At 39.9% G+C, this 13,953-nt stretch overlaps 1 protein-coding gene across 1 annotated transcript in view; it reads right to left on the bottom strand.

The window, feature by feature from the left end:
• The window catches only part of SLC27A6 (solute carrier family 27 member 6), a 75,447-nt gene extending 66,109 nt beyond the window's left edge, over positions 1-9,338 (bottom strand). The window contains exon 1 of the mRNA XM_047084176.1: positions 8,237-9,338. Within this exon, the coding sequence (XP_046940132.1) occupies positions 8,237-8,717 (481 nt within the window). The 5' untranslated portion in view covers positions 8,718-9,338. The remainder of the gene's footprint in view (positions 1-8,236) is intronic.
• Between the last annotated feature and the right edge of the window lie 4,615 nt (positions 9,339-13,953).

Below are 13,953 nucleotides of genomic sequence, written 5' to 3'. Positions count from 1 at the left end.
GAACGCTGGCTGGGGGGGAAGAACAAGCCACAAATAAATGAAAAAAAATAGGACAAACAAGTCATCTAGACTTTCTATTTTCTTTTATTTTAATGACTCTTTCTCACATTTTGAACATATAAGTACAAGTCTCTTAAGTGACTCATTTCATTATCTTAATTTCAAATCGCTCACAGGGAATTGTAAATTAACAGCATAAACTTTTATATGTTCATAATGGTAGGTATGTCTAAATAGGAAAAATAAGTACAAAGAAAGAGGATGATGAATTCTGGCCTGAAATCTTTGGTGGAACTGTAGAGGCTAAAGAAATACTCAGGGGCATCTGACTGGCTCAGCTGGCTAAATGATCGACTCTTGATTTCAGCTCAGGTCATGATCTCATGGTTCATGGGTTCCAGCCCAGACTCAGGCTTCATGCTGCCAGTGCAGAGCCTGCTTAGGGTTCTCTCTTTTCTTCTTTCTCTGCCCCTCCCCTGCTCACTCTCTCTCTCTCTCTCAAAATAAATAAGTAGACTTTAAATACATATATATGTATTTTAATATAGATTAATATTTACTAATATTAATATATACTTATTTAATATATATTTTAAAAATATATGTATATAAATACATATTATAAAATATATATATAATAAAAAACACTCAATGTTGTCAAAGAGTCATGATTTTTACAAGAAAAAGGAAGTGAGTAGATTCCTAAGAATTAGAGGAAATACAATTTCATTTCCTTCATATGTTAACATTAAACTGACTTAGCTGAAACATTTAGAATTCCACAGAACTTTCATCACACAAATTATTTCTTCAGTATTAGTAGGAAATGTGGGTGAGGATAGTGAAAACTGAAATAAAAATTTAAAAAGTCTTGCAGAAGATAAAATATTATTTTATTTATCACGGCCAATTTATGTTAACAAAATGAAAAGTTTCAGTGTAATTTTGAAAGTAAATTCTAAACATTAAGTCCTGACAGAAAAGAACATTTGTTCAAATGCCTCAAGGAAATTTGCCTGTGTTTTTCATGCAGATTTACTCTTTAGTGAAGTGTGCTACCACTGAAACCCAGAGAACTGTAAACATCTCAAGGTAATGATGTGGACCCTAATCCATACTCGAGCGGACTGTGCCTGGCACACACACGGGAGTTGCTGGACAGAGATGTGCTTACGGAACTGAGCTCTGCCCATGGGATGCACTGTGGATGCAGGTTTTGACGGAAAACTACCATAAGAAAGTGAGACAGCTGAATATTCTGTGACCTTTAATTAAGTCAACATTATAGGACAAGGCTGTAATGGAGAAGACTTTCAAAGCAATAGGTTCTTTTAAGAAACACTTATTATTGGAGCACATGAGTGGCTCGGTTGGTTAAGCATCTGACTCTTGACTCTTTCAGCTCAGGTCATGATCTCATCATTCATGAGTTCAAATCCTGGTTGTGATTTCACAGTTCAAGCCCCTGTCATGATCTCACGGCTCCTGAGTTTAAGCCCCATGTCAGGACCTGAGCTGACAGCTTGGAGCCTGCTTGGGATTTTCTCTCTCTCCCTGTCTCTCTGCCTTTCCCCTGCTTGGGATTTTCTCTCTCTCCCTGTCTCTCTGCCTTTCCCCTGCTTGTATGCATGCATTCTCTCTCTCTCTCTCTCTCTCTCAAGAGAAAAAAATAAACTTAAAAAAACACACATTATGTCTCAAGCATGCAAGGCATTTCATTAGGTGGTGTTGCAAGCATAAAAACAGGTAAGTTGTGATCTCTGCTTATGATCATGTAGCACTTTTTGTACCAATGAAGTTGTTTCTCCGTCAAGTCTCTTATTCCTATTTCTGATAGTACAAATGCAATTAGTAAAACTTAATATATCACTCTACTATGCCATTAACATGAATTAGGTTATTAAAAGGCTTGCAAAGGAAGAGCTTGTGGCTCTTAATATACTTGAATTCTTAGGTAAGAAGAAAACTTACATGAAATTCAACTACAAACGTTTAGATTGAGCTTTTCACACTCCAAAGCAATAATCACACAGAATCCAAAGTGGAATTATAGACCTCACTTCATGCTTTAACTACCATCCTACTACTTAGGGCAGCTTTTCAGCAGCTTAGAACAGGTTTTTCATAGAAAACATGGGCAGACTCTGGTTTCCAAGAAAGTTGACATTTAGTTGATATCCTAATGAATATTAGTTTATTGGTTATCATAATAACCCTAGGAAGGGCACAGAAGCACAAGACTTTCAATTGTGATAACATATTCTTCCCTGAAACGATTTTATTAGCTGCCCTGAATATATGCACATGAGTTTGTAAGGGGGTTTATGTGTTTTCACTCTTGGCTATCCCCACCCATTTTGAGGAAGAGACATCATATTCCTTATGGGTAAAATTGTGCAAAAAAAGAAAAAGTAGAACACTTCATCTGACTTTGTTTCTAGCACATCTCCTATTGCCAATGAAAAATTATTACTCAAGTGGGACCACAACGCCACAATATATTTGGCTTACTATTTTTCAATGACAAAGTAGTATAAACCAGTAAATGCATAGAAAAGCTCTCTAGACACAGACTAAACAGTAAGTAGAGGATAAAGTTGTAAAAGGCAATTACAAGGTGGTATTTCTACAAGTTTCAGACCCCATCAGAGTTCTTTTCCACATTCCTCTTTGGTTATAAATGAAGTGTCCTCTTTTTCTCGGCCACAGAAGAGCTAACCCATTTGGCTGCTAATTTGTGCCTGACACTCTTCCAGCCCCAGCTGCTGATGACGGGGAAGTGGACATGTTTGCAATGCTACTGGGGAGGACACAATAGATGCTTAAAACCAGTTCACATGGGCCGTGTGCCATGTGCCTGGAACTCCCTCCTGTCAGCCCTCTCCCCAACAATGACAGAGACTCCTACTTCGTATACATGTCTCTGCTCCTCTGCAATTAAAAATAATTATAGCAACCATTTAATGGATAGATACTACGGTCCAGGGACTCTGTTGCGTTCTTTACATTTAATTCACACAAGACCCAGTGATACTCATTGATCATCTGCTATGTGTCAGCAGTCAGTTAATGGCAGAGCTAGGATCCAAGCCCAAGTTTCCCTGGCTCCAAGATGTATACTTCCCCATTTTACCCTGCCACTTCTCTAAGCAGTCACGATGTCCTTTTAAGTAGTTTTTGCTCCTGCCAGTATTCAAACATCATCCCCTTACAGTAAACACGTGTTCAGCAGACAGTGTAAATAAGAACCCCATTGAGTGTCCCCATGATTAGAAAAGAAAGAAAACTACAAATGTATCAGTACTTAGAACACTGTCTTTTTTAGTTAATGAATCATGAAGCCACTGAACCTTCCTATTGAAGTGAGCAATTTTCTTTAGGAATGGAGGTAATCTTTGATGGAGCTGAGTCTAAAATGGAAAAGAACAATGCAAAACAGCCAGTCATTCTACTAAACATTAGCAAAAATATTAAAATGCCCCCCAAATTAAAACCAATATATGTGAAGATAATTATGGCACATGGATTAAATGATAAAAGTGTACATGAGCCACGTATCTTATCTGAATATGCATTCCTTTCTATACAACTTAAAAGGACTTTGTTTTTCTCCTAACTCTTCCTCTTGGTCTTTAAAAAGCAGTTATCTTTATGGCTGATAGTCATTGGGAGAATTACAAAGGCTTGATGACTGGAACAGTCTGAATGAGATGGTTCATGAAAACTAATGAGGCAAACCTGCATGTTACTTTAAGTTTATAGTACTGTTTCTTGGGAACAGGAACACAAAACCCTTCCAAACATGTTGAAACACAAAATACTATTGAATCTAAAGTAAGAGTTCAGGGTAATATTAATATGTATTTTTTAGCTATCCACTGATAATAATTTGTGTATATTCAGAAGGAAGAGAGTACAAAACACACACATGCAAGTAAATCTGAAAACCTGGGGATGCCTAGTGCATCTAAAAGACTTCGTACTTTTGGGAAGTCATGATCCTAACACTTAGCAACATTAATATAAAATAAAACAACAAAGAAATTCCACGGATATATCTACTGTCAAAATCAGTTACCAGATGAACAGCAGAGGGACAGTTTATTAGCAAAACTATGCAAGTAAATAAAAAGGTATTGAGTGTATATATGTACTTTGGAGTTTTTCATTAGTTCATTCATTCATTCATTCATCCATCTAGACAATAAATATTTGTTGAGCATCTCCTTTGTGCTAAGTTCAGGGAATTTAGTGGTGAACCAAACCAACTTCCTCGGCTCAAAGAGCTTACATCCCCATTCGGTCTAGTCCCCAGAGAGACACAAATAGCAACTAGAACTTTACCACTCTATTGGGCGGCTGTGAATAGCCAGAGCATATGGGAGGCAGGACGGTTTAGTGGAAAAGGTACTGAAAGAAAGTAAGTGGATAGATGAAAGGTGAGAGAGAAGGAAAGGAAAGGGGGAAGGGTGGGGTGGGGGGGGATGGAGAACAGAAAAGAAAGGAAAAGATGGAGATGGGGGAATGAACAGGAGCACGAGGACAAGGACAAAAGTGTACCCAGCAGGCTTTTGCATCAGAAAATGCAGGCTCTAGTCATATGCTTCTTCTACATATGTGAGCTTCAGCGAAGAGCTTGCCCTCTCTAACCTATGCTTTCCTGATCTTTAGAACAAGGCTACTATGGCTGTGGTGAGAATCACATAAAATAATACATAAAAAACAATTTGTAATTTATTAAGTACTTTAGAAAAGGGAGAGATTATTTATTAGTAGTAGTAGTAGTAGTAAATAGGTCAAAGAATATAATTACACAGACTTTTTAAAGTGATATACAAGCATCCCAACATTTTCCTATTTATTCTAAGCAAAGAGAAAAGCATATAGACATAGACAATCATCTTGGCAACAGCCACTATTACTAATATCAAAGTTGAGATATTGTGAGGAAAGGACTAGGTTTAATCTAAGCCTATTTTTCAGTAAGCACTGACATTTTCCAGGGAAATCTGAAATGCCATTTGACACTTTTTCAAAACTACAGAGTACACACAGGAAACTTCCTAGTAAGTAGTTTTGAAACTTTATACTGTGAGAGAATGAAATACAAGTTTTAAAACCATTTAAATTGTTTCTAGTTATCTGTGTATGAACTACCTGGTGTTTTAATATTGGCAACTTTTATTTTACTATTTTTATATAACTGGAATGCGTATTTTTTCCTAGTAGTATCACCAGGGGACTGAAAGCCTCAGAAACAATTAGGCTCTACAGTCCAGCACTGTCTTATATAGGAGACCAGGTTGGGAACGTCTGCTCTTAAACCTGAGTTGTGTCAACCTGGACACCCTCAATCAATTTCTTCCCTTCGATTTCCAATATATAACTCTGTACCTGCCTCTCGGAGTCACTGGGAATATCTTTTACATAGTCAGCCTTGAGTAAAAGGCAACTGTTAACATTTTTGTTAACGCCACTAACAATTTGCCTGGTAGATTAGTTGCTATCTTCTCCTTTTGACTTGTTCATGGAGACAGAATTATAAGACATTATCTGGCCTACCTGTAAAACCTGTTTGAAATCGATTCTAGGTAACTTCTGGAAAATAAAGTGTTGTTAAAACTTACCAAAGTAAGGTGTTTGGGGTCCTATGCCAAACCGCGTACTAGCCTTTCTTATAGCTAACACCAGATTAGACGGTAGCAGCAAAATCCAAACAAGTTTCCTTATTAAAGGCCTCAGATGACTTAATAATGATAATAGTAACAATTATTTCAATTCACTAAGGCTTCAGTTGGTACATACCAGGCATTCAGCTAGCCACTTTACATAAGGTCTATCATTTAATTTCAGAATTACACTGTCAAATAGATGGTATTGTCACCATTTGCAAGTAAGTAAAACGAGAGGGAGCGCAGCAGATCATCTTATCCTTAATGTCTGGCTTATCTCCATCTCAACCATCTGATTGTTCTTTCCACCTCAATACAGTTTCCCTGGGGATATAATGGTTTAATGGTACATCTCCATCAGAAACATTCCATGAGATTCTAAGAGCTCTAACATTTTAGGCTCTAAAAACCATATGTATATGTTTAGCTCAAGATGCCAAGAATACAGAATTTCTTGTATTTCAGGCTAAGAGCTTCAAATATAGAAAGGTGCTTGTGATATAAGCCACATCTTAACAACAACAAAAATCTAGTAATTAAATGAAACGGAATTGTCCCATAGCCGAAAAACTTACGTACTTTATATATTTTAAAGATATGCTGAAAAGAACTGTTAAAAAGATTTAAGGTTGATTTCTCCACCTATCTACTCCTAAGCAAATTGACTGCTGTCGGCTTAAAACTCCAGCATCTCAAATAGGCTTTTATATACCAAAACTTACTGTTGGTGTTAAAAACAAGGAAACAATGCAATTAAGTTACTGGCAAGGAAAGCAAAACTCTGGCACAAGTAACACTGCAAAATTAATTGGTCCTAATTAGGCAGTCACTCAGCAAAGAGCAAAGTTGGAATGTCTATGTTGAAAGGTAACAAGCCCTATACATTTTGAGAGGAATCCCTCAGGAGACTGGCTGTAGGATGTTTCTCAGGTTGGCTTTAAAAATATGGCTACAGAAACCTTTTCAGGGACACTCTGGCCCTCTTCGTTTGCTCTTGTCAAAGGAATTTATGGCTTTATCAAATTTCAGCACAATTTAATTTTGATTTGTTCTAGAAACTGTGACCTGAATTGGATTTAGTGATCTAATCGGATTGAGCAATAATAGGGGCAAAGGAATAAAATGTTAAAATATATCCAAAGAAGAACTATGATATTTTTTTTTCTGCTTCATTCACATTCATTCACACTTGCCCCATTCACGATGATATCAAAATTCTGTTTGACTTATTTATCCTGCTTATGGTCACAGTTCAGAGAAAGTTCATCACGCTAGTTAAACTTGAACAAATGAACAACAAATGAACAAAAAATACACAGGAGAGACTATGCAGCTTCTCCACTCCTTTAGATTAAACAAGACAAAATCAATGCTTGAGAGTAAACCTTTTGCTACTTTATCAGGTCCTAAGTTGAGCTGGAAGGACAATGGGAGGAAGGAGAAATCAAAGTCTTGAGTAACCTTTGTACTATATATCGCCGAACCCATTATTGTGTGATGTGCAATAATGATACAAGAAAGGTTACTAGTGAAGTTCTACACCTTCAAGATCACTTACATATCAATGTAGATAAATTTTCCAGACTGCTCTGTGAATCTAAAAACTCTGCACGAGTTGTCAGTATGCATCTATTCATCTAAAATACTTAAATACTTTAGCTAAGGTCCTTGCCATGGAGCCTCTTCATCCTCTACCTTCCTGGCTTCATGCAAGAAGAATATACATAAACCCATTACATTATACCAAGTAAGTATCACTTGTCATACTTCAATTCCACTTGGTGGTGCAACTCAACTTCCCAGGTTCTTTGTTAATGAGGTATTCAACCAAAAACGTTTCTTTGCAGTTCTGTGTCAGTATGTGTATCCAAAGCCTAACCCAAGGGAGGAGGGAGAGAAGACTAGAACATACTGGAAGCGAAGAAAAACAAATGCAGAGATGGGGGTGAGGGAAGGGAGAGCAAGAAGCCTAGACTCCGCCAAGAGCCAGCCCACTGGCTGGGAGATGGGAGCCTAACCTTGCTATACAAGTCCCAGCTTGCAGGGATGGCAAAATAAGAGCAGACATGAAGATAAGAATTCATGCAACTCAGATTAATTTGCTCTTCAAATGTAGTCAACCTTCATATTGTTACTGTTAGAGGCAGGTAGGTATTCCACAATGAAATGAAAGTAACTTTCCTACTCATCAAATAATTTTGTCAGATCTGACAAAACTAGACCTTACTGAATTCTATCTCTCTGTGTTCTTGCATTCATGGAAGACACCAATAACTGTAAAACTGCCCCTCTTTCAAAATAGTAAGAAGCAGAGATTTCAGAAAAGTTTTCTGAACCTTTCCTGTTGGTTACTAATCTACAAAAGGGTAAGTGATTGAAATAGAACAGGGGATATTAAACCAGCAGTCACAGAAGTGTAAAACTCTTTTGTAGCCATACTATGCACACTTCATCACACACCCGAAGTATTAGTTGTGAAGTGTTGTAACCAACAGGGGCCAGGGAGCGATGACAGGCAGGGTTGCCTTTTGCCCATGGAGACCTCACCCGGACGGGCTTTTTACCTGCACCCACCACGAGGGCCCTGGGCTCACAGCTGCGGATGCAATGCAGAAGGGAGTTGGAGACAATGTTGGAATTGAGGAAGGCCACCACGCAGCCCAGCTTGGCCAGGCCGAACCACACATGGACGAAGTCAGGCTCGTTGCTCATCAGCAGAGCCACGGTGTCCCCCCTTTTCAGCGTGGAATGGTTCAGGAACACGTGAGCCACTCTGCTACTCCTTTTGTCCACATCCTGGTAAGTGTAGATGTCTCCCTCATAGATGATGAAAGGTTTCTGGGGCTGCTTCTTGGCAAGACTCAGGAATTTATCCAGGACAGTGAACAGCTCCCCTTTCAGCACGTACATCTCCAGCCGAATTCCATAGCGTACCACCTTCAGCAGGTACCAGAAGTCATCCCAGAAATAAGGGAACACCAGTTTCTGCAAGAAATGCAGGAAGCCTATTCCAGCCGCTAGTCCTGTTAACCATGGCAGGAGCATGGGGGCCACCGGAACAGAGAGCAGCTTGTGATCCCAGCCCTTCTTTTCAAATGCAGCTTTCCGCAGAGACCACGGCTACTCAGAGCTGAGGGCTGGCACCTGCAGCTTGAGTCAGCCTTTCTGGGAGGAAGAGGGTGATCTTGAGAAACAGAACCAGAAGTGTGCACGGAAGAAATCGCCCTGAGGGATGCCGGGGATAAGGCTTAAGTCATCACCTATCAGGGGCCTCGCAATCTAGGAGTCCAATTCGCAAGCCCCGACGGCTGTCAGCGCCCTGCGGGGTTCTCTGGCCCTCTCAGCCTTCTCGCTGCAGGCTGGCTCAACCCCGACGGCTTTGCGGCCCTGAGCCAACCCCACCACCCTCAGGAGAACTATGTCCAGGAGCAGACGTTCTTCTGCTGGGTGTGGGCTTTCGGGCGGCTGCAACTTGGACGCTGAATTCGAGCCTGGAGAAGCTGGAGTTGGCGAGGGCTGACAAGCGCAGCCGCTGCGGGTCTTAACCCGCCAGAAACCGCGCAGGGTCTCAGGGCCACGCCTCTGCCGGGGATGCCCCCAAGTCAGGTGGGATCCAGGCCCGAGCCCCGCCCCTGCTCCGCCCCGCGCCCCCGCCCCGCGCCCAGGAGCTCCCCCCTCCCCTCCAGGGGTACGGACACACTGGGTCCCCGCGAACTGCTCCGGGTGGCCACCATCTCCCCTCCTGGTGCTCTTGGGCTCGTGTATCTCTGCTCGGAACCGCGGCCGTGTCGTCCGCCTGCAGCCCGTCTCCAGGCTCCCGGCCAACCCCTGCTCGGGGCGCCGCCGCTGGGACGGCTCGGGCTCCGTCGCCGCCTCCTCTCTGGGCGCGCGTCCCGCCGCCCCGGCGAGTGTGCCGCTCGACCCGGGCCCGGGCCTCTGGCCGGGAAAGGACGGTCCCCGAGTGCAGGGAAAGCCGGGGATCCTGGAAGTCGTGGCTAGAGTCAAGGGTAACCAGGCTGCTGGAATTGGGTCGAGAGAGTTCATTCACTAAACAGTAGGACCTAAAATCGCTAGAGAGGCGATTGGAAGAATTAAAAAAAAAAAAAAAAAAAAGTCCCGACAGAAAGCGAAAACGACCAAAAAAAAAAAAAATTTATGAATTGGTCAGATCAAGGAATATTTGAACTCTTTCTTCAGAAAACACAAAATTGGGTTGTTGTTCTACAAAAAGTACTTTTGAAAACTTAAAGTTTGGTATTGACATGTATGTTGAAATTCTGTGCTTAGAGTGCCTAGTCATTGCTCTTTACAAAATGTTCCAAAATTACTGATTGATGTGGAAACTTAAGTCCATATCTACATCCATATTTCTTTTTAGGTGAAAAATACTATTCTCTGTCCTAAACAATAACTGTTTTTTAAATCCCCCATTTAGATGGGGAACTTGAACTAAGAATTCCCAAAATGGGAGAGGAGATGGTGAAGAAACAAGTAATTGCAAAGAATTATAAAATTTTCTGCAATGATGAAATTTTAACTGAAGGTAAAAAACTGAGGGGCATTTAGTTACACTTTTTTTTTCTTGCAGACACCATCATCCCAGGCCCCCGCTTTTAAGGAGTGTGAATAAATTGTTAATTGTACATAATGAAACCATTAAGCATCGCCTCACATTTCCCTCTTTCTTCTCTTATGTTCTGCAGCTGGCTTCTAGCTAACCTCATATTTCCTAATAAAGAAAAACCTGGTAACTCCAAGGCCGACTCTGGTTTATCAATCTGAAAATGATTACTTTGAAATCACAGCGAAGAGCCCAGGAGAAAGAGAGGCTCTTTGATCTTTTTTGCGCAGATGAAGAAAATGCTTTCTCAGTTTATTCAGAAGGGATGGTCTTTTCAATTCAAAAACATCTTTTCAGTTAAAAAAAAAAAGTGTTAGTATCAAGCAGTTTACAACTTGAAAAGTCAGTTTATGACTTGAAAAGCACCTTTGAAATTGGATCCTTTTCTCTCCTAGCTGTAATCTGATTCAGTCACCTGGAAAAACAACTTTCAAAGCAGATCCAGGAAGACTATGGAGACAGCAGACCATGCAGACCATGAGCAGTGGGTTTCAGCTTTTGGATTTCCACAAGTAAAATCTGTCCTCCTCTAGTGGGAACAGAACAACTAAGGAGACACAGGTTTGCCATCCTTTAATTTGTGAAATTAAAAACATTAAGCACACGTTAAAACAATTACCTGCTACTGTCACCATTGTTTTATAAAGGGAAGGATTTATTTCAACATTAAAAGCCAAGAAAGGAATACTATTATATTAAAGGACAGTCTTTTAAAATAAATAAAATTAACTTCATGAAAAGCTCATTGGGTTACACTTATTTTTCTCATCATTTTTTTGAATGTTCACTTATTTTGAGAGAGAGTGAGAGAATGGGGGAGGGACAGAGAGAGAGGGAGACAGAGAATCTCTAGCTGTCTCCTCAGGGTCAGCACAGAGTGCGACCCAGAGATCATGACCTGAGCTGAAATCAAGAGTTGGATGCTTAACCCATTGAGCCACCCAGGTGCCCCTTTGTTTTGTTTTGTTTTTAAAGTAGGCTCCACACCCAGCCTGGGGCTTGACCTCAAGACCTGAGATCAAGACCTGAGCTGAGATCAAGAGTCAGACACTTACTTAATCAACTGAACTACCCAGGTGCCCCTCACATCATGTTTAACATCACCCCAAGGTATGGAGATAGATTTTTATCAACTACAGATATAAGTGAGTCATGAAAATATTTGGCACCATGAATATGAGACACTTTGATTTATTAGGAGAGCTACAAGCTACGTTGCCAAAATTTATATGGGCCAAGAACAATTCCTCACCTGAAATCTCACCATAAAAGAGTCAATGAAAATATTGGGACAGCTAACCAGTATTGTATGTACTCTTAAATCAGCCCATGTGTCTGTTCCTGTTTTTTTTTTTTCCATAAATTTGGTATTCACTTTCAGAAAGAACCAAAGACAGCTCAGTAAAATATATATAATTATTTATTACAGTTGCTAATTATTGCAAAATGGGGGTAAGACACTAAGAATAACTGCAAGTGAGTAAATTTATTGTTAAATTAAAATAAAAACAAACACATGGGAAGAGTCTAGACGTTTCTGTTACTATTACTTTTGATTAGGGACAATGCAGTATTTCTCAGGTTCCCTTTTATGGAATATAGAAATTTAATTGCTTTTAATGTTATCTGAAAATAAATATTGTGACTAAATGCAAGTCAATGCAAATAAATCCCCTTCCTTTATTTTCAGTGTATATATGATCTCCTCTCCCCCATTCCCATTTCTGGTTTGACTTTCCCCTCTAACCTACTCCCAGTCCCCTCTGTTGCAGATTGTTTAGGCAGCAGATAGAAGGAAAACTGAACAAAAAGCATCATATAGTAGACACAGAGTCATCTTATGCCCATAGGATTTTACCACTTTAACTTAAGAATTCTGACTTTGTGTAGACAAATTACTTGTGTCTGTAAGTATTCTGACAAAATTCTACAGCAGTCATATTTTGGATTATAGGAGGTTTGGGGAAGGCAGAGGTTTAGAAAGTCAAAAATCCGCAAAAGGTGTTTGCAATGGGCCAGGAAGCTGAGTTCCTTGACTATAGCAGAGCTTGAGGAGGTGGGTGGGAGTGGGGTGGAATGTGTGAGGGAGACGGATTGGTAAAACGAGGTAGGGAAGGGTGAATGTAAGACTTCCACTTAACACTTCCATACAGGAAGGGGGTCTCGCTCAGGTTTTAATCACTGTCTTCGTCTCTCATCATAGCTTGATTTTAATGGGAAGCCTCACTCTTCCTACCGTCAGTTGCTTTGTTTGTGTTAATGAGCCATCATTCCCCACAAGATTATTCCCCACAAGAACTCATGAAGCCAATTCAACATTAAAGAAGAGAAGTGGGTTAGAAGGTTGGGTGGTATTAACATTACCATATGTCTTAGACACATCAAACACTTCTTGAAATATAAAATTTTTACAGCACCAAATAAGTGATCCTATAATAACAGTCTGGGCAGCAATTCTCAAGCAAATTAAATGTTTAACTATCATTTTTGCCACAGACTACAAACCATGCCTAGAAACTTCTGCCAATCACCATCCTGCCAAGAAGATATTTTACACATGTATTTTATTCATGCACTTTAGAAACAGTTTTCTTATATCTAAGTACGTCTGTTTACGGCAACTTTCCCTTCCTCAGTGTTGGTGAAATATACCATTTGGGAAGGACATTTATGCAAAGTTTTGTATGTTTATTCTGAATCTTCAGGGTAGCTTCATTTCTATTTAATAAGCCACCTACATGGAGGCAGGTCATTTGGTCATTAGCGACATAAATCAAAGAAATTCTTTGGCAACTTTTATTAGGAATTAACAATGTTCCAAATATCACAGTGAGTTCTTCCATGGGCCCCACTTTTGCAAACCCCATAGGGTTTAAGATTTAGTCTCAAAGCTCTGGGAGGGGACAGTGGGAATTCTGAGATTCAGCATGAATATTTCATTTCTTGGCACATCCTGGAAATTTACAACACTTAAAATTAAATATTTTTCCAATGGCTTAATTATAATAATTATTTCTCCCTGGGTAGACAGGTGTTCCAGTGCTGGTGGGCGGGTGCTCCAGACCTGGCACTACTCTGCCAACTTCAACTCATGCCTTCTATTTAGGGGGGTCAAGGCAGCTGCTCCAGCTCTTGCCTGCTCCCAGTCTCCAAGAGGGGGAAGGGATAGGGACTGAAGGAGTCACCTCATTTAGTGTCTTGTTGTTTTATTTTATTTTTTAGCTTTTTATCAAATACAATTTGCAAACACGCATAAAAGTAGAAATAATATAATAATAATACCCCCTACCATGTAGTCATCACCTAGAGTTCGTGATGGTTAACATTCTGGCCAGTTTGTTTAAACTATTTTTTTCTGAAGCATTTTAATTGCAGACAACATAGTATTTGTATCCTAAATATCTAGGGACATCTCTGAAAGAAGGACATTTCCCTACCTCATCACCATATCATGATCACATGTGATAAGATTAACAATAATTCTTTAATACCATCTCATACTTAGTCCATATTTAATTGCTTCCAAAATGTCTTTGGGAATTGGTTGGTCTAAAACCAGAATCAATTCAAGCTCTGAAGTCTAAATTCTCTTTTAATCTAGAAGAGTCCTTATCACAACCTCTTTATCTTTTCCCCAGAAGTTTCCTTTCTAAAGACAAT

This window comes from Lynx rufus, unplaced genomic scaffold, assembly GCF_022079265.1.
Source record: "Lynx rufus isolate CCGP_SWC_20201006 ecotype Redwood Valley unplaced genomic scaffold, mLynRuf1.p SCAF_1, whole genome shotgun sequence".
Taxonomy (NCBI): Eukaryota; Metazoa; Chordata; class Mammalia; order Carnivora; family Felidae; genus Lynx; species Lynx rufus.
This window is presented reverse-complemented; position numbering and strand designations above follow the sequence as displayed.